At 39.9% G+C, this 25,094-nt stretch overlaps 2 protein-coding genes across 2 annotated transcripts in view; both read right to left on the bottom strand.

Moving 5' to 3' along the window:
- The window catches only part of LOC133549892 (calmodulin-alpha-like), a 36,282-nt gene extending 28,058 nt beyond the window's left edge, over positions 1–8,224 (bottom strand). Inside the window, exon 1 of the mRNA XM_061895775.1 lies at positions 8,089–8,224. Within this exon, the coding sequence (XP_061751759.1) occupies positions 8,089–8,091 (3 nt within the window). The 5' untranslated portion in view covers positions 8,092–8,224. The remainder of the gene's footprint in view (positions 1–8,088) is intronic.
- A 482-nt stretch (positions 8,225–8,706) lies between these two features.
- Positions 8,707–25,094, bottom strand: part of nrde2 (NRDE-2, necessary for RNA interference, domain containing) — a 32,605-nt gene continuing 16,217 nt past the window's right edge. Inside the window, exons 10-19 of the mRNA XM_061895773.1 lie at positions 20,255–20,375; positions 19,986–20,158; positions 19,701–19,872; positions 15,344–15,564; positions 14,790–15,267; positions 12,115–12,476; positions 11,888–12,027; positions 9,706–9,847; positions 9,447–9,518; positions 8,707–9,169 (exon numbers count right to left, since the gene is read on the bottom strand). Coding sequence (XP_061751757.1) covers positions 9,044–9,169; positions 9,447–9,518; positions 9,706–9,847; positions 11,888–12,027; positions 12,115–12,476; positions 14,790–15,267; positions 15,344–15,564; positions 19,701–19,872; positions 19,986–20,158; positions 20,255–20,375 — 2,007 coding nt within the window. The 3' untranslated portion in view covers positions 8,707–9,043. The remainder of the gene's footprint in view (positions 9,170–9,446; positions 9,519–9,705; positions 9,848–11,887; positions 12,028–12,114; positions 12,477–14,789; positions 15,268–15,343; positions 15,565–19,700; positions 19,873–19,985; positions 20,159–20,254; positions 20,376–25,094) is intronic.

The following is a 25,094-nucleotide window of genomic DNA, read 5'->3' as shown; positions in this document are numbered from 1 at the left end:
TAGAAGCATTTAAGTCTCACCTTAAAACTAATTTGTATACTCTAGCCTTTAAATAGACTCCCTTTTTAGACCAGTTGATCTGCTGTTTCTTTTCTTTTTCTTCTATGTCCCACTCTCCCTTGTGGAGGAGGTCCGGTCCGATCCGGTGGCCATGTACTGCTTGCCTGTGTATCGGCTGGGGACATCTCTGCGCTGCTGATCCGCCTCCGCTTGGGATGGTTTCCTGCTGGCTCCGCTGTGAACGGGACTCTCGCTGCTGTGTTGGATCCGCTTTGGACTGGACTCTCGCGACTGTGTTGGATCCATTGTGGATTGAACTTTCACAGTATCATGTTAGACCCGCTCGACATCCATTGCTTTCCTCCTCTCTAAGGTTCTCATAGTCATTATTGTCACCGACGTCCCACTGGGTCATTATTGTCACCGATGTCCCACTGGGTGTGAGTTTTCCTTGCCCTTATGTGGGCCTACCAAGGATGTCGTGGTGGTTTGTGCAGCCCTTTGAGACACTAGTGATTTAGGGCTATATAAGTAAACATTGATTGATTGATTGATTAATTGTGTTTAATTGTACTAATTTAACCATATTAAGTTAAAGTACCAATGATAGTCACACACACTAGGTGTGGCGAAATTATTCTCTGCATTTGACCTATCACCCTTGATCACCCCCATGGGAGGTGAGGAGAGCAGTGGGCAGCAGTGCTACCGCGCCCGGGAATCATTTATGGTGATTTAACCCCCAATTCCAACCCTTAATGCTGAGTGCCAAGCAGGGAGGTAATGGGTCCCATTTTTATAGTCTTTGGTATGACTCATCCAATTGTATTTCAAATCCACCAAATACGTGAAAATATCGACTAAACATCACAAAATGCCACAATTTCAGACAGCCATTTTGAATATTCTTCGGCAATTTCCGTAGAGTTTGGGGGTGGAATGATGTCATGATGGGAACGCTTCTGTACTGACCTTATCAGTAGATCAGTCATAATGGAAATATACACAAATGATATAGAGATTTGCTGCGTATTATTTACAATCCCTATATAGGTAAGACATGCACAAAATATGATTCTTTTTTAAAGTATTCTAAGTCGTAAATAAATAAATAAAAAGTTTGCTAACAATTCAGTCAATGGAGCTCTCTATTCCACCCAAATAGCCCTATATATAACCATCCAAAACCTGCCAGCAATGCAACAGTGACATGAATACTGATCAATTATTGGTGATATTGTTATTATAAGCGCTAAAAAAGACATTTTAGCAGCCCATTGACAACAGAGAGATTACTAGTTTTTGCTGCAGCTTTGAGTCGGCCGTTGTCCCGCTGATAGTTTTATTATGTTTGTAGATCTTGTTTAGCACTTAGCAATATAGCTACATGATGCTATAGTGTTTCACTAACCTGGATCTGTTTAGCACACAGCTTCTAAAACATGTAGCTCATCCTTCTTATATTAAGCCTTAAAAATAAGCTTCTGCGTCATATTTTTCCCAAAGTAATTGTTGTTGGCTCTCACAAAGTCTGCATGATTAGCAATGTTGTTGGTGGGGAAGGGATCTGTGGTTCCCTCAAAATGGCTCGGGAATTTCCATAAGATTGATACTATTTTGATCATATTCATATACTCTAAACTTTGTACCGTATTTTTCGGAGTATAAGTCGCTCCGGAGTATGAGTCTCACCTGCCGAAAATGCATAATAAAGAAGGAAAAAAACATATACAAGTCGCACTGGACTATAAGTCGCATTTTTGGGGGAAATTTATTTGATAAAACCCAACACCAAGAATAGACATTTGAAAGGCAATTTAAAATAAATAAAAAATAGTGAACAACAGGCTGAATAAGTGACGCATAAATAACCCACTGAGAAGTTGCCTGGTATGTTAACGTAACATGTTATGGTAAGAGTCATTCAAATAACTATAACATATAGAAATGAAAACACCTAACCTCGATCCTGACCTCATGGTAAACTACCGACCGGTGTCTCACCTTCCATTTATTTCGAAAATCCTCGAAAAAATTGTTGCAGAGCAGATGAATGAACACTTTGCCTTTAACAATCTATGTGAAACCTTTCAATCCGGTTTCAGGGCAAATCCCTCTACTGAGACAGCCCTCGCAAAAATGACTAATGATCTATTGCTAACGATGGATTCTGATGCGTCATCTATGTTGCTGCTCCTCGATCTTAGCGCTGCTTTCGATACCGTCTATCATAATATTTTATTAGAGCGTATCAAAACACGAATTGGTATGTCAGACTTAGCCCTGTCTTGGTTTAACTCTTATCTTACTGACAGGGTGCAGTGCGTCTCCCATAACAGTATGACCTCGGACTATGTTAAGGTAATGTGTGGAGTTCCCCAGGGTTCGGTCCTTGGCCCTGCACTCTTCAGCATCTACATGCTGCCGCTGGGTGACGTCATATGCATATATGGTATTAGCTTTCACTGTTATGCTGATGACACCCAACTCTACATGCCCCTAAAGCTGACCAACACGCCGGACTGTAGTCAGTTGGAAGCGTGTCTTAATGAAATTAAACAATGGATGTCCGCTAATTTTTTGCAACTTAACTCCAAAAAAACGGAAATGCTGATTATCGGTCCTGCTAGACACCGACCTCTATTTAATAATACAACTTTAACATTTGACAACCAAATAATAAAACAAGGTGACTCGGTAAAAAATCTGGGTATTATCTTCGACCCAACTCTCTCCTTTGAGGCACACATTAAAAGCGTTACCAAAACGGCCTTCTTTCATCTCCATAATATCGCAAAAATTCGCCCTATTTTGTCCACTAAAGACGCCAAGATCATTATCCACGCGTTTGTTACGTCTCGTCTCGATTACTGTAACGTATTATTTTCGGGTCTCCCCATGTCTAGCATTAAATGATTACAGTCGGTACAAAATGCGGCTGCTAGACTTTTGACAAGAACAAGAAAGTTTGATCACATTACGCCTGTACTGGCTCACCTGCACTGGCTTCCTGTGCACTTAAGATGTGACTTTAAGGTTTTACTACTTACGTATAAAATACTACACGGTCTAGCTCCATCCTATCTTGCAGATTGTATTGTACCATATGTCCCGGCAAGAAATCTGCGTTCAAAAGACTCTGGCTTATTAGTGATTCCTAAAGCCCAAAAACAGTCTGCGGGCTATAGAGCGTTTTCCGTTCCGGCTCCAGTACTCTGGAATGCCCTCCCGGTAACAGTTCGAGATGCTACCTCAGTAGAAGCTTTTAACTCTCACCTTAAAACTCATTTGTATACTCTAGCCTTTAAATAGACCTCCTTTTTAGACCAGTTGATCTGTCGCTTCTTTTCTTTTTTATCTTATGTCCCCCCCTCCCTTGTGGAGGGGGTCCGGTCCAATGACCATGGATGAAGTACTGGCTGTCCAGAGTCGAGACCCAGGATGGACTGCTCGTCGGGACCCAGGATGGACCGCTCGCCTGTGTATTGGTTGGGGACATCTCTACGCTGCTGATCCGCCTCCGCTTGGGATGGTTTCCTGTGGACGGGACTCTCGCTGCTGTCTTGGATCCGCTTAGAACTGAACTCTCGCGGCTGTGTTGGAGCCACTATGGATTGAACTTTCACAGTATCATGTTAGACCCGCTCGACATCCATTGCTTTCGGTCCCCTAGAGGGGAGGTAGGGGGGGGGGGGGGGGGGGTTGCCCACATTTGAGGTCCTCTCTAAGGTTTCTCATAGTCAGCATTGTCACTGGCGTCCCACTGGATGTGAATTCTCCCTGCCCACTGGGTGTGAGTTTTCCTTGCCCTTTGTGGGTTCTTCCGAGGATGTCGTAGTCGTAATGGTTTGTACAGTCCTTTGAGACATTTGTGATTTAGGGCTATATAAATAAACATTGATTGATTGATTGAGAACATGCTATACGTTTACCAAACAAGCTGTCACTCCTAATCACTAAATCCCATGAAATGTTATACGTCTAGTCTCTTACGTGAATGAGCTAAATAATATTATTTGATATTTTACGGTAATGTGTTAAAAATTTCACACATAAGTCGCTCCTGAGTATAAATCGCACCCCTGGCCAAACTATTAAAAAAAACGTGACTTATAGTCCAACAAATACGGTAAGTCTTTTGGTGATATAAAACAAATGTATATGATAATGGTGTCAAAATAAAGGCAATCTGTTTTTCCATTCTACTGGTATTTTAATCATGTCGCTACTTGTCCAATGTTTCCTAAAAATAATGTTAAAAAAAAACAACTTAAAGCCTTGTACAGCTGTTTACTGATGTATACTGTTCATGTTTCAAACACCTGTACTGCAAATTAGTATCTGCTCTCAGCCTCTTTAATTGATAATCAGTATCCGCCCTGAAAAAAAAAACATATCGATTGATCTCTACTCAAAAAGGGGCTGTTTGCAACCTTTACAAGGATGCCTAGATGGCGCTAACTTTCCAGAGTGTTGTAAGCATCATACCAGGGCTGCACAAATAATCGACATCGAATTGACATTGGAGGTTTTAATTAGTACAATAAATAACCTGCTAAAGCTGAAGTTGTTTTCTTATTCCCCCCCGCCGTCACCGGCATTTGACAGACATGTTAGCCAATAACAATTGTTGAGCCTTGCGTTTGTTCGTCTCTCGCTCCAAACAGGCTGAAAGAGGTCTCACTCTTTGCATCACTCTCAGCACCTGAGCGCCTTTTTTAACAGTAGAATTAACTGAATACAGTTAGCCCTCTCTTAAGTCATTCATAATCTTTGTCTTGTATGGGCGGAGCATGGGGCACCAGCTTTACACACAAAAAGCAGAGACACCCTTGCTACTCGCAAAGATGGGAAAAAATATGGATTACAAAGTCAAGTACCTCGTTGTGGTAACATTTTAGTTACAAATTGGATGGGCAATATACGACCATTAACACGAGGGAAGTAGTAGTAATGAGAGTGCCGTGATCACAATAAACAAAAAGACAACCAGACCTCGTTTTTCCAACTGAGAAAAAAAATGCACTTTGAGATGTTCAATATTTAAGTAAATTTTTTGCTTACAGAAATGAGAATCCATTTTAATGTTTGTTTATTTAGGAAAACTGTTGCTTACCTTTCAATTACAGTACATCAGTAATCACTTATACAGTAATGAAAATTAATATCATTTAAATGGTTACTTGCCATATTACAAAGTGTTAGTTGCTTCTTTTGGACTGCTTTTGTGCATGTGTAAGTGCTTGCTTGTACGTGTGGACAAGACAGCAGAGAATGACAAGCCTGAACGCCAGACAAATTACTCAGACTGAAGGGCAATTCATATTCAATAAAATTGGTATTTTTGAAAAATTATTGACACTTAACTAAAAATGGTCCGTTAAACCACTAATGGTAACATAAGTTGGCTGGTGGTGTTCTTATGTTTTTTTCAAATAGCCCTTTTAAAAGACATGGGATGGGGTTTTCTGAATCAGCATAAAACAGAAATCCCCCCAAAATCAGTTTAGTTACAGTATGTTGCACAAAAACTGCCATTGTTTTTTTCTCTATTGCCATTTATATCTAGTTAAATTATGCTTAAAAATATACACTATGATGTATATTTTGCAAATATCGAGCAGATAATTATTGGGCCGATGTGAGGAATTATGTCATACAGATAAATCCACTGATAAAAAAGAAAGTTCTCATAATTGATACACACTCCAATGAAGCACGATTGGGCTAGGGTGGTAAAATCAAGCGCTCCTTTTTCTCCTAATCATGCTGTAAACAGCCTGTAGTAAACTTCCTCTGAGCTCAATGTAAACAAATATGACGATCATCTGGGACTTCTTCACTGTTTCAGAGGAAGGAATTTCTTGTGCAATTTGCACCAAATGTTCTGCAAACATTCTGCGAGGAAGGAAAAAAAAATCACAATCTTCTATACATCAAACCTTACCAGCTACGTAAAATGCAAGCATTGCTAAGCTGGTGTTTTGGAAGCCTACAAATATGCCTGAGCTGATGATAGAGAAGATAGATGCCTCACAGCGAGCCGCAAAGAAAAGCTGAGCACTTGTTCCTATTGCAACAATGTTTGAAAAGTGCTGAAAGTTTGCCGGAGACAACAAGATGGCTAAATTCATCTGTGACTTTATCATGGAAATGATGATGATGACGAAATCTACAGTGATATCTTGTATAATCCACCTTTGAATCTTTACCTCCAGATGTGCCCAAACTGCAGTGTATTGATGTTGAAAAGGCAGAAGTCATCTGTATTTCGTTGGGGAAAAAATATATCGTACATCCCCAAAATGTTGTTTTAGTTTCACCAATAAAATATATCTTTGTCACGAGCAATGTATTGCATATCTTACAGTACCCTGAGAATCCCAGTCCAACTATTCCACCACCTTGAAATAAATACCCCCAGTCTTAGTCAGAGGGTGTATCTGAACTCAATTTTAGGGTTTCATAGCATCCATAAACAAGATGTATTTCTGTGTATGTCTTAAACGCGGTCTGGACATTGTGCCTTCAACTCAAAGAAACAGCTCAGCTATAAAAACGTTATCAAATAGTTTGAAGTCCTGATCAACTGGAGACAGGGTGTTTTCTGGTTTAGATATTTATAGATGTAGGTTATGATGGTAAGAAATGTTACCATCATTGTTTATCTGGTTTTGCAAAGGCATTGAACGAGACAGTATGTTGCTGTAGTGCTACAGTTACGGTGGTGTTTCAACAAAATCGTTTTTTTTAAGCGCGGTTATTTGTTTTTTAAATGGGCGTTTAAACACTTCTCTAAATTTAACCGACAGCAGTCACAGCACCACACTTATTAACAACAAAATGACAAAAGTTCTACGTTAAAGATTTGCAAGGGTGCGGCAGACATTTTAAACAGCAACAAATCTTTTAACTGTGCAATGCAATTACTCTATTTGCCCCTGGCATCATGATCAGTATATGACGGATATCAGTTCTCAAATGGAGGTACGCGTACCCCTGGGGGTACTTGAAGGAATGCCAAGGGGTATGTGACATTCTAAATATAGCAACAATTCAAAAATCCTTTATAAATATATTTATTGAATAATACTTTAACCAAATAGGAATGTAAGTTCATAAACTGTGAAAAGAAATGCAACAATGCAATATTCAGTGTTGACAGGTAGATTTTTTTGTGGACATGTTCCATAAATATCGATGTTAAAGATTTCTTTTTTTTTGGAAGAAATGTTTAGAATAAAGTTCATGAATCCAGATGGATCTCTATTACAATCCCCAAAGAGGGCCCTTTAAGTTGATGATTACTTCCATGTGTAGAAATCTTTATTTATATTTGAATCAGTTATTTTTATATCTTTTTTTCCAAATACTTCAATACAAATGAGCAATATTTTGCACTATTAAACACTTAAATAAATCAGAAACTGATGAGATAATTCAGTATTTTACTTTATCTCAACCAAAATGCTTTGCTCTGATTAGGGGGTACTTGAATTAAAAAAATGTTCACAGCGGGTACATCACTGAAAAAGGTTGAGAACCACTGAGTTATGTATGTCAGGGAACACGTTACACCGTTTTGAGTAAGAACACACGATTCTATCATTTCAGTGACATACGTTTGTATATGTAAGGGACACCAACAAAATTGTGATACATTTTTTTTTACATGATGAATTGTTCATTGACAAGAGGTCTTTATAATTCGTTCCAAGCGAAATGAATGGCGGGCTGATGCTAGAGCTGTCTAGCGATGCTAACATTTGAAGCCGGCTGGGCAGTCGCAAATATATCTTCCGGTGTTATTATTGTTATGTTGCGTCAAAATGGTTTACAAATCACACATCACGCCTTATGTCAGTCAGAGTCTGTATCAAATACTATGCTGCCTACTGCCAGTCCAATTCTTAGAACAACTCGATGTTAGCATGCTAGCAATTGATTCTACTGCAGTCGCATACGCGAGGACATTTCAACAACAGCTCATCAGCTAAACCCTGAGCATTCATTTATGATATTCTGGTGTTGCTGGTTCGGACGTATTTGTTAAATATGGCAAAAATGTTGTTAAGCAGAATTACTCACCATATTTGCTTCAATTGCGCGTGGTGGTCTGCTAACGCTACAGGCTGAGGTGTAATGGACGTCGGCGGCTTGTGAACAAGACTGAGTTGAGGTGTGGAGGCGAGTCTCTACAAGCTCCTTGTATTCCTCCGCACAGGTCCCGCCTATAACTGCCTCTTCTAACGCCTAGCGATACCCTGTTTTAGTCAATATTGGTACATATGTACTTTATGTAAATATTTCGACCTGCAAAAAAATGCCCTAAAAAAACATTATATTCAAAGTAAATATCTTTAAAAATGTAAAAATGTTTGACAGCTGCAGTGGTACACTATTTTCTTTTACCAATGTCGGCGGAAGGATACGTTTCGTAAATTGTTGCTGACATACTTTTGACAAGATGGGGTTTTGCTTTTGAGAGGTGATCCCTGATTGGATAAGGCGGAGCCGCAATGTTGTACGCGCTCTACAGAGGCAGATGATTGGTCGGAACTGATCTGCAATGCGTCAAACCACGGCGCGGTATAGGCAGCAGAAGGGACCGTCAACAAATTATGGTACTAGTAGTAGTAATGTTTTTTCATATTTGAATTGTTGAACCAAATATTGACATAACGTAAAATTATAGTAAAACAGACGTTGGCAAGCTATTTTGCTTAGCTATATTGACATTGTGGATCATTGACTTTTATACAGTATATTGCACACAACTGATAACAAACACTGTGAAATAAATTGTCCCATCATGAAAGAGGACAAAAACTAGAGAAGTACAGAAAATTGAATTAAAAAATGAATAATTATACTTTTTCTTATAATTAAAACCCAAAAGTATTTTAAACACATTATATTGTAATCAACAACTAGTAAAACATTTTTTTTGTGAATTGTAGACATACACAAATCCATTCTGGTTCATAATGAAAAATGAATGAAATGTTCCTTTACTGCTAAGCAATATTTGAGTGTGATTGTTTCAGTCTTCCAGTAGTATATCGAGTTCTTCTAATGGCAGTCTGAGTCGCAGTTCTTTCTCCGTCATCAGATCTATAAACTCCTGTAGATTCTCAGGAAACAGCTGCACTGCATCCATGTATAAGCCCTGGTTAAAGACACACCATGTATAGACCCAGGTTAAAAACATGTATGCAAACACACATCTGCATGAATGAAAATCCCCAATCATCCATGTATTCATTAATACACACATACATGAAGACAGAGGACTTCTTGTTGGCTGTGCTATTTTATTTCACGCACTTACATTTAGCAATTTGAGTGCAAAATCCAAATTCAAAATACAGGCCCTTAGAATGTAATTATGCAGTCTACAAAGTGAAAGTATGGAAATGTGTGAATTGAAACAGTCTATGTCATACCTTCACCCAGGGAATATTCTGTAAAGCTTTGTAGAAAAGTCCCTTGGCTTTATCCATGTTGCCCTCTGACACCTAATAATACAAACCAAATAAAAATACAAACAATCTATGAAACAGTGTATCAGTTTTTCAACTGGAAAAAAAATGCTCTATGTATGTATAGCAACACAGCTAACAAGGATTTAGGTGTTGTGATTGACTACTATATAAATAGTAAATTAAATCAATAAAGGAACAAATCCAATTCATGTCATCTTACCAGGTAGTGAATGTACATCCTCCAAAGTAAAGGACAGTGTGCACCCATTTCAGTCAATATGGCGCTTTCAAACAGTCCTCGGATACGGTTGCTGAGGCCATTCTCGGGTAGGACAGTCAAGGCGGCGCTTTTGTCGCAGGATCTAAAATGGTCATAAAATATGTTATGGGTGTAAAAACATTGATTTAGAGTTTAAAATGTATATAAATAGTGTAAATATGATATGGAGGAGTGCCAATGGGATAATACATGAAATATGGACATGGTATGGAGTGGTGCAAATACAATAATATATGATGATATAGAGTAGTGCAAAAGTATGATTCATAATCACATGACATGTAAACCTGGTATGGATTGGAGCCAATATGACTTTACATTACATGTAAACATGATATAAAGTGGTGAAAATATGATACATGATATAGTGTGGTGCAAATGTGATACATGATATGTAGTGATGCAAGTATGATACATGAGTGGTGCAAATACAATGATACATGACAACATGTAGTCCTTAAAATATTATACATAGTAAACCACACATTAACATGATAGGTGGTGCAAAAATGATACCGTATATAACACGTAAACATGATACATAGTGGTGTAATTGATATTATACGTGATGATACGGAAAGGTGCAAATACGGTGAAACGTGAAAATATGGAGTGGTTCAAATATACATGGTACTTGAAATGTAAACATGATATGAGGTGGTGCAAATATGATATATAACATGTGAACATGATATGGAGTGGAGTGGTATGTGATGATATAGAGTGGTGCAAATATTATACACGACATGTAAACATTTTATGAGGTGGTGAAAATAGGATATCCAACACAAATATGATATGGAGTGGTGTAATATTTGTGATCATATGGAGTGGTGCAAATAGTATGATACATGATGATATGGATTGGTACAAATAGTATGATACATCGTGCAAATGGGATGATACAGGAAATGTAAACATGGTATGGAGTGGTGCAAATACAATAATACATGATGATATGGAGTGGTGTAAAAAATATAGTTCTTGATACATGACTTGATATGGAGTAGTGCTCATTCAGTATGAGGATACATTGCATGTAAACATGGTATAGATAGGAGCATATATGACATCAGTGTTAATTTTGACAGCAGTTTTAAATTTAGTTTTAGTCATAGTCTTTTGACAAAAATGTATTTTAGTTTTAGTCTTACTTAAGTCATCTACATTTATCCTCTATTGTTTTAGTGTAGTTTTAGTTGACTTAATTCCTCATCATTTTAGTTGACAGAAGTTATAGTAAATCTTGTCAGCTAAAATATACATGGTTTAAAGCAGTGGTCCCCAACCACCGGGCCGCAGTGAATTTTTTGTAAAAAAAATAATATTTTTTTTATTAAATCAACATAAAAAACACAATATACACTCACAATTAGTGCACAGACCACAAAAACCTCCCTTTTTCATGACAAAAACGTCCCTTTTTCATGACAAAGAAGAAGATAAAAAAAAAGGTCACATGGAGAGGTATTCCTGTTTGATTAAGAGAGGATAAACGGGGAAGTCCTTCTGTAGCTGCCGCCTTGTTTTATCTTATATTGCTTTTGCACGTCTCAATGTCTGCTTTTGTATATATAAATCAACACAAAATCTGTACTTTGGAGCAATGTTCACAGACTCTAGTATTTTCCCTGTTAGCTTCCCGTAGCAGGCGAGTGATGAAGGTCAGGGACTTGTGGTTGAGGGAAGAGTTGTTTGATGTTGGATTCTCCAAAATGTTTAATGCGTTCCAACAGTCGTTTGTGCACATCATACAAAGCACTTTTCCGAGACAAGCAGGTGTAGTGTGCAGCTACAGCCATGCTCAGGGGGTGTGGCCGTGGCCAATGTGAGGCTGAGGAAAGAGAGGCAGAGTCGTGCTGGTGTGTTCAAATGCTAAAATGTGTGCCTGTTGGCGGATCTGTTGGACACGCGATCGACTGGTAATGTTCCAAAGATCGACTGGTTCATCGAGATCGATATGTTGACGACCCATGATATAAATGGTACAACTGTTACGATGCATGACATGTAAACATGATATAAGGTAAGCAAATATGACGATAAATACTGACACTGTATACTGTACTGATAAAAGTATAGACTTATTTCTGTGGATGTTTCAATTTGATTCCACTCTTACCTTTGTGCAGCATCCACCAGCTGCTTTCTTTGCTGTTCAGCAACAATAGCAAAGAGCCGTGGCACAACACTGCTGCTATCCCTGCATACGGTGTAAAAGAAGCGCCGTGCTCGGCCAGCACTATGGTAATGGTTTTCTATCTGAAACAAGTCGCAAGACCATCATTAAGTCAAAAAAAGGAGAAAAAGTAACAAGAGAGCATGATGAAAGTTCATAATTTGCTTTACCTGTACATATATGCTCCAGAGGGGTGCACTGCTAGGCCAGCAAAAAAGGGCAGAGGTCAGCATGTCTCTCAGTGTTGCAAGTGGAAACACACAGACACTCATGTGGTACTTGAGCAGTAATGCCTGCTGCACCGCCAACGTCTCACACTCAACAGCTAGCTTCTTAATCAGCTGGCTGCTAGATTGATCATTGTGTGAGAGGTTGTCTGATGTTAGCGTGCGATGCAACCTGTCCATTCGTTCTCTGGCTTGGGCGTAAACTGTGCTCGCTGCTTGGATGCCCATAGTGAGGTACTGGAACAGTGCATAGCAGCCTACAAGACCTTTTAACCTCAGCTTCTCTTCTCCGACACCAGCTTGACCTTAAAATGGAATTATCACAAAAAATAACACAGGTTGTTTAGTTTTACTGCTCCTCAACTAAATGCTTTATTTTGACTGGGTTTAATTTACACTACTAGCTACAATGTTGTTATTACATTGTTGTATTTTTTCATTGTCAATTAGTTAGCAGGATTGTACAAAAAACAAACACGTTTAGGAAAACTTTGTGGATGGGGTGGTACATGTACTGAGCAAAAAAACAAACAAACACAAATCTATCTATCTATCTACATACATACAGTGGGGCAAAAAAGTATTTAGTCAGCCACCGATTGTGCAAGTTCTCCAACTTAAAATGATGACAGAGGTCTGTAATTTTCATCATAGGTATACTTCAACTGTGAGACACAAAATTTGAGAAAAAAAATCAAGGAATTCACATTGTAAGAATTTTAAATAATTTATTTGTAAATTATGGTGGAAAATAAGTATTTGGTCAACCATTCAAAGCTCTCACTGATGGAAGGAGGTTTTGGCTCAAAATCTCACGATACATGGCCCCATTCATTCTTTCCTTATCACGGATCAATCGTCCAATATTTCCACCATAATTTACAAATAAATTCTTTAAAATTCCTACAATGTGAATTCCTGGATTTTTTTTCACATTCTGTCTCTCACAGTTGAAGTGTACATATGATGAAAATTACAGACCTCTGTCATCATTTTAAGAGGGAGAACTTGCACAATCGGTGGCTGACTAAATATTTTTTTGCACCACTGTAAATACGTACATACATACACACACACACACACACACATATATATATATATATATATATACACACATATATATATACACATACATATGTATATATATATATATATATATATATATATATATATATATATATATACACATACATATGTATATATATATATATACATATATATATATATATATATATATATATATATATATATATATATATATATATATATATATATATATTCATTCAATGATGCTAAGATATTTTCAATGAACCAGAAAGTATCCAGAACTGCAAATGCATCTGAGCTGGTAAAAATATCCCTGCATAGAAAAAAACCATAATAATAATAATAATAATAATGCATAATGTTTGTTTGGAATTTTTAAGGTTTTGACACATAATGCGTATAGTTAAGCATGTTGTTTATGTCAAATATGCCAGTATAATTTATTATTAGTTGAAATCGTGCATAAAGAGTCTTTAAAAAAAAAAATTTTTTTTAGACCAGAGTATTGAAGTACAAACATTGTTTCCCCCCTCACGTGAATTTAAACTTGAAGTTTGACAGATCGCAAGTGTGAAAGCTCCCTAAACAGGTAATTGAATGTTTCTGAAACCGCACGTAAATAGGTTAATAATTAGGGATGTGGCCGATTTTTGTAAAAAAGTATGTGATCGCCATTGTCGCTTAATGTGTTGTAATGCTGATCACAAATGCTGTAAGAGTAAGAGTGCTGATCAATCCATGAATTGGCAGTGTCGATACCAAGAGTACTATCATTATATGATACGATACTAGAGTGGTTAGGTCGACATTTTATTTTCTCAAAATCTTTTTGTTGTTTTCTTGTTAATGTTTTCAAACTCAGGGATTGATTCCATGAACCCAGGAGAACTTTGAAGGCCAAATTCAAAGGATGTAAGAAAGTAATAGAAAGTATTTTTTTCTTTTTTTTTTAGTTATTGTATAGTACTAATTTTGTTTTACTCAAACAATTGTATGTATAAGGAATAAGGAACTAGTTTAAATATTGTGTTGATATTGTTAAACTGTCATTTAGAGATGTTGCGATCGTGGTTTTATGCTGCCTTTTCCGATACCGGCTCCACACTGTGCATAGAGATACACAATGAGCTGCTAGCCGCTTGACAGGCTGGGTACTAAATATAAATACAGTGTCAACCAGAGGGTATCGCGTTTATGATCGACAATAAAATGCATTAATCGGCAATGACAATCACATACTTTCCATTAAAATCGGCCGATGCACATCAGGCACATCCCTGTCAATAACACCCACCGTAAATAAATTTAAACATTTAAAGGGAATAGATGTGTTCAGTATCGGCCTATCAAACTCAGATGATCCTATCAGAATCTGCAGCATAAAAACTTTCCTATTAATAAAGAATGTTCAGATCCTTAATAAGAAGTTATAAATGGCTAAATTGTAATATCATATTAATGAGGTGCTAATTAAAAATAGTGTTGAGTTTCTGTTTGACAAGCATTACGTTTTTCATAATGACATTTTTTTTTTTTTTTTTACATATTTGGAATTCATAAAGAGGGCGAACCTTTTCCATTGCCGAGGTCTTGGTCCAATGCAGATAAACTGGCAGTCAGAGCTTGTTCATACGACTTTCTGGCTTTCAAGATAGCAACAGGGGAGACAGACGGTGATGATGAAGGTGAAGAAGATTTCCCTTCTGCCAGGAAAGTTAGTAGACACACAGCTGGGGATGGCGCTCCATCACTCAGCACTCCACCTGGCCCACTTGCTACATCCTCCACCTCAAGCTGGGCCCACAGCAGACACAAGTCACAGAGCGTGGGGTTGCACAAGCCTTTTGTGCCCCCAAGCGTGGTAGCTGTGAAAAACACCTTCCGTGCCTCTTCGAGGTTACCCAGTACCCACTCCAGGTGGGCGAACTCCCGCCACAATGCCAAAGACGAGCGGTTGTCGGGTTCTTTGAGCAGCGATTTGGCAATCCGCTTGCTGCTTTTGCTCTGAAAGCGAAGACGCTTTTTGTTGCCGTGCACGCAACACAACACCTGACATACACACAAATACAGAAACGATGAAACGATTTACAATTCAAATCAGGGTCACAGATAAAAAAGTCCTAACCTTCATTTTCTCATACTGCATTCTGCTAAATGACAGAGCTGCTCTGTGTTGGATCGGTAAGGCTGGTTGGAGCATATTGAACATGTTGCTCACAAACTTCTCACCCTGCTTTGGGAGACCTGCACACTTCCTGGTTCCTTGGAGTGTGGTCATGTGACCCACAGAGTTCACCCCAAGGCTGGGGAGGTTGTGGGAGGTAAGAGGATGTCTGGGGTCCGTACCTAAGTGGAGACATGGCCCATTTAGTTTGCCTTCAAGATGATCAATATGCAAAAGTATATCAAACGGCATCCATCTTCTGCTTATTTAAGGTCAGGTTGCTACAGCAACATGCGACCTAAAAAACTGACCTGTGCTTCCGATGAAATCCTCAGTGGCAGACTTTGGGTATACATTAGGGGTGTCCCAATACAACTTTTTCACCTCCGATATTGGAGCCTTGAGTTTTGGCCCATACCGATATTAATCCGATATGATAACAGCATTAACTATAGCTCATACTTTAAGTATTTCGACTCGTCCAGGGTGTACCCCGCCTATTACCCAAATGCAGCTGAGATAGGCTCTAGCGACCCCATGAGGGAAAAGCGGTAGAAAATGGATGGAAAGTTAGAGATGGCTTAATTGAGTGAAATTGCTCATAGAACAATGATCGGTATAGAAAACAGAGTCATCACTCACCACCTCGCGCTTCAAATATTGCGGCTTTACCAAATATCGAACATTTTTTAAGCATATTCTGCAACATTTCGCTTTAAATTAAGCATAAAAATAACAAAAAATATATCAATACTACAGTAGTACAGATGCGACCAAACCAACCAGACCGCACTGTTCATTATAGCCACAGATTGCCTCAGCCTCCCGCAGCATTACTATATTGGATTAATGAATGAGTGCAAATGTGACTAAATTATGTAATTTCATGTGTAGAGGGCTCTCATAATTTAGAAACATTTATTTTGAAGACAGTAAACAGTTTTTTTATGCTCAAGCTGTATATACATTAGATTTATAATTAATGATTTGAATGATTGAACCAATCATATTTAAATTGGCGATGACCGTGGCGCAGTGGTAAGCACTCGTTCCTCACAGCGAGAAGGTCCTGGGTTTTTCTTTGTGGAGTTTGCATGTTTTCCATGTAACTGGGTCTCATTGGGTACTTCGGCTTCCTCCCACCCACAAAGACATGCACCTGGGCATAGGCTGATTTTCAACACTAAATTGGCCCTAGTGTGTGAAGGTGAGTGTGAATGTTGTCTGTCTGTGTTGGCCCTGCAATGAGTTGGAAAATTGTCCAGGGTGTACGTGCCTTCCGCTCATGTGCAGCTGGGATAGGTTCCAGCCCGTCCGTGACCCGAAATGGGTAAGCGGTAGAAAACGGATGGATGTAATATGACAGATTTATGCTTTTGAAGTGGCTTGATAATTAGTTTTTGGCAATACCTAGTGGTCAATATGATTCCTTAAATTGAGTTCATGAAGCAGAAAGCGGAATTATGCGGACATATTTGTTTTTACTTTTTAAATACACTTGAAGACTTTGTATCTGTTGGTAATATGCAACTAAAATATTTTGATATTTGTTTATATTGACATATTTGGTGTTTAAAACTGCAATAATGTTCAATTAAAAACACTTTCTATGTACGTCTAGCTTGTGTGCTATTGTTTGCTTAGCTGTTGTGTAGCTGCAACTTCCTGGCCTATAGCCTACCACAGGTACCTTTTCTAAATGACATCACTAAAATACAAAAAAGACCTACCTAGTGTGATTATTGGAGGACATTTAGAAGTTAACTGGCTACAGAGCTTTGCACAAGTAAACACCCTGTAGGATTGCTTGCATAAGAGCTAATATCCGATATCACCCGAGGGTTAGACTACGATATTCGACTGATAAAAATATCAGATAGGGACAACACCAATATACATATAGGGACTAATCTACTAAGATCCAAATACCATGTGTTAAACAGTGTGTGCAGCTATACAATTGTGTGTACTATTCGTGGGCGTGTAGCGTGTGATCTTCTGAGACTGATCACAAGTACAGAAGTGGTGCAGACCGCTCTATTCAAATTAGGTTTTTGCATCTACTACGGGCATTATATATCCATGAAAACACTCATTTCCCTCTACGTTCATGCTGTCATGCTATTACCTGTGGGGTTTTGCAACGTTAAACACGCTGCACAAGTCTATAATTTGGAAAACCTTTTCTGCAATATGGAATCACAATCTAAACAATTGATGCTATTTTTAGCACAAGGTCAATGCTGTTTGCGGGGGGCGGAGGACCATCACAACACTGCAGCGCATTCAGGCATCTGGAATGATCTAAATGCAAGAAAATGCACATAATAACGCGTTAACGCTAAGTTCTTTTAACAGCACTAATTTGCCGTGACTCTTTTTTGACCCTTGATTCATTCCCTAGCGTGAGTAAATGTAAAGCCGTTCAGTTACTGTTGAGTCAAGAGCTCGAAAATAGTGAACAGAAATGCACAAAGAAAGGGGGACAATATAGAAATATCATGTTCAAAGCCATGGTAAAGTCATTCTCCTGAAAATAATAATTTTATTTTTCGATTGCCATGACATGACATCATTGGAGCCAATACCTGCTTCGTCTGTGTTAACATTACAGTTAAGTGCATTGATAACATGATATGTAGATTGTTACACAAACTGCTTTGGTAAGATGCAAAAAAAGCTCAGCAGAAAAAAAGAGAGTAGAAAGGAAGTCGAGAGTCACTTGTGTCAGAGACTTTCGTCAAAACATGTCGAGACATATCTTCTCATACCAATCACACATTTCCGGCTTTGTAATAACAGCTCAAGGCGTCACATCAGGTCTAACTACCAAAAACAATGAAAAATTGTTTTACAATATTTGGGCTTTGTCAAAGATGTTTTGTAATGTAATCTGTTATATTTCTACCTAAATAAATGTTTTGTAGCAGATTGAAAAAAGTGTATATTCTTTTAGAACCTGTTCTGATTGATAGTGTTTAGCAGCCTGACTTTTGCATGTTATTAATAAATAGAAGGTTAAAAAATTGCCATGCAGATATATGAATACCATTAACTTGCACAAATTGTAACATACAGAATTTCCTAAACATTTTTTTAAGTAGTAAAATCACAGATTACATAACCAAACACTTTTGACAATCAAACCTTGATTGTAACAATTCACATCTTGTGTTAATAATGCATAAAACCAGTATCTAAACATGGAAATGTAGCTCATTCTCTGAAATACAAATTCTGTGTTCCTATGAAATACAAAATCTAGCAAAACACCAACGCACTGCAGGTATTTTTTTATTGTCATTAAATGCTTGTTTATGTCCTTTTGTGTTGAACTGCTTAGCAAAGCATAAAGTTGAAAAACATCGCAATTAAATATTTTAATCGTTTGACACCTCTAATTGTAATAGTATATTACCTTCATGCGGTAGAAAAATGGATGTATGGATGGATGATTAGAAAATGATATACCTAAATATACAATACGTCTAATATTAATTTTTTTTAGAGTCCATACACAAGCAAGCATAGGATTGGACTGCAGCATATTCACCTCCTTTCTCACAGTCATTTCTACGCAACCGCCAGTTTACACGCTCTCTAAATGTAATAAATAAATTTATAACATACACTTGTGAAGGACATAATGTCATGAAGTCTATGGATGTTTTCATACATCTGGGTCATTGTAAGTCCAGGGCATTTAATCGATCGTAACTGGACTCTGGTTTGTCTTAGAAGACAAGTTTCTCCTCTCATCCAAGAGGGCTTCATTTAGTTCATTGTCATAGACTTGGATTTGTCAGATCTCATATGACTTAAGTGTTATTTATGACAATGACAATAAAGGAATTGATTGATTGAATTGATTGATTGACCAGATCTGACCAATAGGCTTCATCAGTTCATGCCAAGTAGGTTTTATCACTTCATGCTCATAGACTTAGATTGGTCAGATCTCATCTAAGTAGATCTGACCAATCTATGTCTATGAGCATGAACTAATAAAACCGACTTGGGCGGACCAACCATCTAGTCTGACTAGATCTGACCAATCTAAGTCTATGAGCATGAACTGATAAAGCCTAATTGAATGAGAGGCGAAACATCTACTAAGACAAACCAAAGAGTCCAGTTGCGATCGACTGAGTGCTCTAAGATCATATTCATGAAGACAGATACGCTCAATGGATTGCACTCTCTTTTTTGCTCCCTTTGCGCACAAACTTAGTTGATCCGCTTTGCATGTGCTAACAAGTTTTCACATATTTTAAAACATGCAAACTTTTAGTAGATCAGGCCATAGTGTTATTCTTACCCTGAGTGAGCAGCGAAAGGTCCTCCAGCACCAGGCCAGGCTGACATGGGCTAGCCGACAAAACAGATTCCACTGGAAGGCCCAGAAATGACAAGAAATTGAGGAGGAGGCGGAGCTGAAGCTCGGAAGAGGACAAGCATATTAAAGAAGGGCCGATGTCATCGAACAACACCTAAGATGGAAACACCAACAGAAAGATTTCCAAGTTGTCATATCAATTCTGATAAAAAGTCAAATGTAACCATGTTAGTTATTAATATACAGTATAAAATAACTTATTTTTACCTGTCTCTCTGGATCGTCACAGTCCTCTTCTGACTGGCCCTTATCTTTGTCGGGTCTCCAGGGCAACCAATGAGCGGCTTCACGAGAGGACTCCACATTCAGCCACACAGTCCATCGAGGCTGCTTCCGATCCTTTATTTCCTCCTCTTCGTCTTCTTCTTCCTCTTCTTCCTCTGTGGACAAAAAAAAGACAATCAGTTTCATGCATGTGGCAAACTAATTGGGCTGAACTTTTCAAAGAGTTCTTTTTCACTCAGAATGTGTTGTACCTTCACAGGGCTGCAGCCAACCTCCTTTCTCTTGTTGGACCATCCACACTTTCCAACCTTTGGCACCCCACTCCCCAACTCTTGCCTCCCCACTGTCCCAGAATGGCTCAAAGAACTCCGCCTGCACACAACATATACGCAATTGTATAGAACTGTACACTATTTAAATGCCATTGCAACGGAAAGATTACAGAATGTAATTTCCCCTTTCGTTACCAATATATTGTTTTTTTTGTTCTTTCTCTATACAAACCATTTTATATTAGTACATGTATTTGGCACAAAAAAGTATACGACTTGGCTTTTTTGTCCCATAAATCTCAGGATCTTTTAAGAATGTACAAATCACTGTCCTACTACATCCAACCCTAAGCGTGTTGCTTGTGCAGATCAACAATCCTGCCACATTCAAAGAAAGGAAACCGTTTTGCCTATGTCGTCAGGAGGTTATGACAGTGTAAATGTCTGACAAAAAATTACATGAAAGAAAACTTCAACAGAATTTAACTTTGTAACTCTAAAGAATATGTGTCAAACTCCCGGCCCGTGGAGGTTTCTCATCCGGCCTGCGGGGTCATTTAAAAATTAACGTGCATCTGGCCCGCATGGAAAATGTATTAAATGAACTAACTCACTCCTGTCATACATACAGTATACACCTTGTATATAAACACATACCACCAAAAATAGCAATAATTTAACTGTACACGACTAAAAAGACACCACTTTAACTATTAAACCATTTTGTACAAAAAACACAAAAAATACGCATGACAATACAGTCAAAAAATTGATCATTGTAACCACAACAACGCATGCTCGGAAACGCGTGCTTCTTAGACACATTCTCAAACTTGCCAACTTTTCTTGTTTCAGCAGAATATTCCCAGAAATTTCCTTGGTCTACTAACATATTGCCAGAAGTTACAAATCTCTCGGATTCTGCAGAGTTTTTTTGCATATAAAATATTGTAACTTTTGCCGAGATGTTAAAAGGATGACGAAGAGATGGTCGATCAACAATCACTTTATTAAAAAGAAAAAAATATCGGCTGTCTCATTGTGTACACAAAACGGCGTTACCGTAGTATACCCCTCTGGTTTTCCCGGTTCATCAGTCAAGAGGTTTATACGGACTGTCTGACTGTCGCGAAAAAGAACTTGTTGAACAGGGGCGGATATTTTTAAAAATCGCATATTTACTCCACAATGTTAAAAAAAGTCAATCCACACAAATGGAGATTAAAAAAAAGTCAAGCCACATAACACATTCACAGGCTGTCATGCACATTTTGTCCAAGCCAGAAAAAGCGACCACAGAGATGACGAATGTGCGTGTGGGTATGCCGTAAGTGTGCGTTGAACTTTGGCCGCTTGTGTGATTGAGTTTGACACCCTTCCTCTATAGTCTAAAACTTTTGCTCAGCCTGTGGTTTAAAACATTCAGGAGTCCACACATTCATATCCATATCCATGCAGGTGCAGCATAACAATGATCTGTTTCAAATCAAGTCGAAAGTCCAGATTCCACCATACAAGTCTTTAAATGGTGTCAATCTCCAAGGCAAAACCAGAGTTATGGTCAAATTTGTCACCACACTATATAACATATATATTTCATATTGGCATTCTAGGTTTTAAGAAAGATTACCTGCAGTTGTAATACATTTTAACAAACACATTTTTTCCACCCTGATTTTAGACCTAATGAGTTAATACACTGTGGCACTGATCTACAAAAGGTTTGTGTGAATTAGAACACATCCAAACCTGCTGAAAAAAGAGCTGATCTACAATGCTTGTGCGCAGAGGGATTTCCTTAAGTGAGCAAAATAAGGACCGCAATCCATTGAGCGTGTCTGTCTTCATGAATATCCATCCATGCATCCATTTTCTATGAATATGCAGAGTATATTTTAAACATCAAAACGCCCACAATACAGGAATGAGAACATGCAATTATTAGTTAGCGCACAAAATGATTTATCAAGAGTAGAATTGTTCTGCAGCCGCTGTGTCTATCTTACATGTCTAGAAAAGTCACACAAACTGGCATAAGCAGAAATAGCTGTGACAAAGGAGGCGATTGCGCTGCAGCTCCGTCCTATGTATGCTTGTCAACATACATGTACTGTCAAAAATAAAAATATTAGACATATTGTGTATTCAGCATCAGTATTTTATAATACTAAAACTGCTGGATGACGGGCTAATTAAAACATATTCAATTGATGCATTTTGGTTACAATCCAACATCTAAAATCCACCATCGCAAAATCTAAACACTTGTAGTTTTGTTCAAGAGTATATCCATCCATCCATCCATCCATCTTCTTCCGCTTATCCGAGGTCGGGTCGCGGGGGAAGCAGCCTAAGCAGGGAAGCCCAGACTTCCCTTTCCCCAGCCACTTCGTCTAGCTCTTCCCAGGGGATCCCGAGGCGTTCCCAGGCCAGCCGGGAGACATAGTCTTCCCAACGTGTCCTGGGTCTTCCCCGTGGCCTTCTACCGGTTGGACGTGCCCTAAACACCTCCCTCGGGAGGCATTCGGGTGGCATCCTGACCAGATGCCCGAACCACCTCATCTGGCTCCTCTCGATGTGGAGGAGCAGCGGTTTTACTTTGAGTTCCTCCCGGATGACAGAACTTCTCACCCTATCTCTAAGGGAGAGCCCCGCCACACAGCGGAGGAAACTCATTTCGGCCGCTTGTACCCGTGATCTTATCCTTTCGGTCGTGACCCAAAGCTCATGACCATAGGTGAGGATGGGAACGTAGATCGACCGGTAAATTGAGAGCTTTGCCTTCCGGCTCAGCTCCTTCTTCACCACAACGGATCGGTACAACGTCCGCATTACTGAAGACGCGGCACCGATCCACTCTTCCCCCACTCGTGAACAAGACTCCTAGGTACTTGAACTCCTCCACTTGGGGCAGGGTCTCCTCCCCAACCCAGAGATGGCACTCCACCCTTTTCCGGGAGAGAACCATGGACTCGGATTTGGAGGTGCTGATTCCCATTCCGGCCGCTTCACACTCGGCTGCGAACCGATCCAGTGAGAGCTGAAGATCCCGGCCAGATGAAGCCAACAGGACCACAAAATCGTCTGCAAAAAGCAGAGACCTAATCCCGCGGCCACCAAACCGGAACCCCTCAACACCTTGACTGCGCCTAGAAATTCTGTCCATAAAAGTTATGAACAGAATCGGTGACAAAGGGCAACCTTGGCAGAGTCCAACCCTCACTGGAAACGTGTCCGACTTACTGCCAGCAATGCGGACCAAGCTCTGACACTGATCGTACAGGGATCGGACTGCCATAATAAGACAGTCCGATACCCCATACTCTCTGAGCACTCCCCACAGGACTTCCCGAGGGACACGGTCGAATGCTTTCTCCAAGTCCACAAAGCACATGTAGACTGGTTGGGCAAACTCCCATGCACACTCAAGAACCCTGCCGAGAGTATAGAGCTGGTCCACAGTTCCACGACCAGGACGAAAACCACACTGTTCCTCCTGAATCCGAGGTTCGACTATCCGGCGTAGCCTCCTCTCCAGTACACCTGAATAAACCTTACCGGGAAGGCTGAGGAGTGTGATCCCACGATAGTTGGAACACACCCTCCGGTCCCCCTTCTTAAAGAGAGGGACCACCACCCCGGTCTGCCAATCCAGAGGTACCGCCCCCGATGTCCACGCGATGCTGCAGAGTCTTGTCAACCAAGACAGCCCCACAACATCCAGAGCCTTGAGGAACTCCGGCCGGATCTCATCCACCCCTGGGGCCTTGCCACCGAGGAGCTTATTAACTACCTCAGCAACCTCAGCCCCAGAAATAGGAGAGTCCACCACAGATTCCCCAGGCACTGCTTCCTCATAGGAAGACGTGTTGGTGGGATTGAGGAGGTCTTCAATGTATTCCTTCCACCTATCCACAACATCCGCAGTTGAGGTCAGCAGAACACCATCCTTCCCCTTCCTGAGGCGGCGGATGGTGGTCCAGAATCGTTTCAAAGCTGTCCGGAAGTCATTTTCCATGGCGTCCCCAAACTCTTCCCATGTCCGAGTTTTTGTCTCTGTGACCGCTGAAGCTGCACACCGCTTGGCCTGTCGGTACCTGTCCACTGCCTCTGGAGTCCTATGAGCCAAAAGAACCCGATAGGACTCCTTCTTCAGCTTGACGGCATCCCTCACCGCTGGTGTCCACCAGCGGGTTCTAGGATTACCGCCACGACAAGCACCAACTGCCTTGCGGCCACAGCTCTGATCAGCCGCCTCGACAATAGAGGTGCGGAACATGGTCCACTCAGACTCAATGTCCAGCACCTCCCTCGTGACATGTTCAAAGTTCCTCCGGAGGTGGGAATTGAAACTTTCTCTGACAGGAGACTCTGCCAGACGTTCCCAGCAAACCCTCACAATGCGTTTGGGCCTGCCAGGTCTGTCCGGCATCCTCCCCCACCATCGCAGCCAACTCACCACTAGGTGGTGATCGGTAGAAAGCTCCGCCCCTCTCTTTACCCGAGTGTCCAAAACATGAGGCCGCAAATCCGATGACACAACTACAAAGTCGATCATGGAACTGCGGCCTAAGGTGTCCTGGTGCCAAGTGCACATATGGACACCCTTATGTTTGAACATGGTGTTTGTTATGGACAAACTGTGACGAGCACAGAAGTCCAATAACAAAACACCACTCGGGTTCAGATCCGGGCGACCATTCTTCCCAATCACGCCTCTCCAGGTTTCACTGTCGTTACCAACATGAGCGTTGAAGTCCCCCAGCAGAACAAGGGAATGACCCGGGGGAGCACTCTCCAGTACTCCCTCGAGTGTACC

Source organism: Nerophis ophidion, linkage group LG03 (assembly GCF_033978795.1).
Source record: "Nerophis ophidion isolate RoL-2023_Sa linkage group LG03, RoL_Noph_v1.0, whole genome shotgun sequence".
NCBI classification, from domain to species: Eukaryota; Metazoa; Chordata; class Actinopteri; order Syngnathiformes; family Syngnathidae; genus Nerophis; species Nerophis ophidion.
Note: the sequence above shows the minus strand (reverse complement) of the source record. Positions and strands in the feature narration are given on the sequence as shown.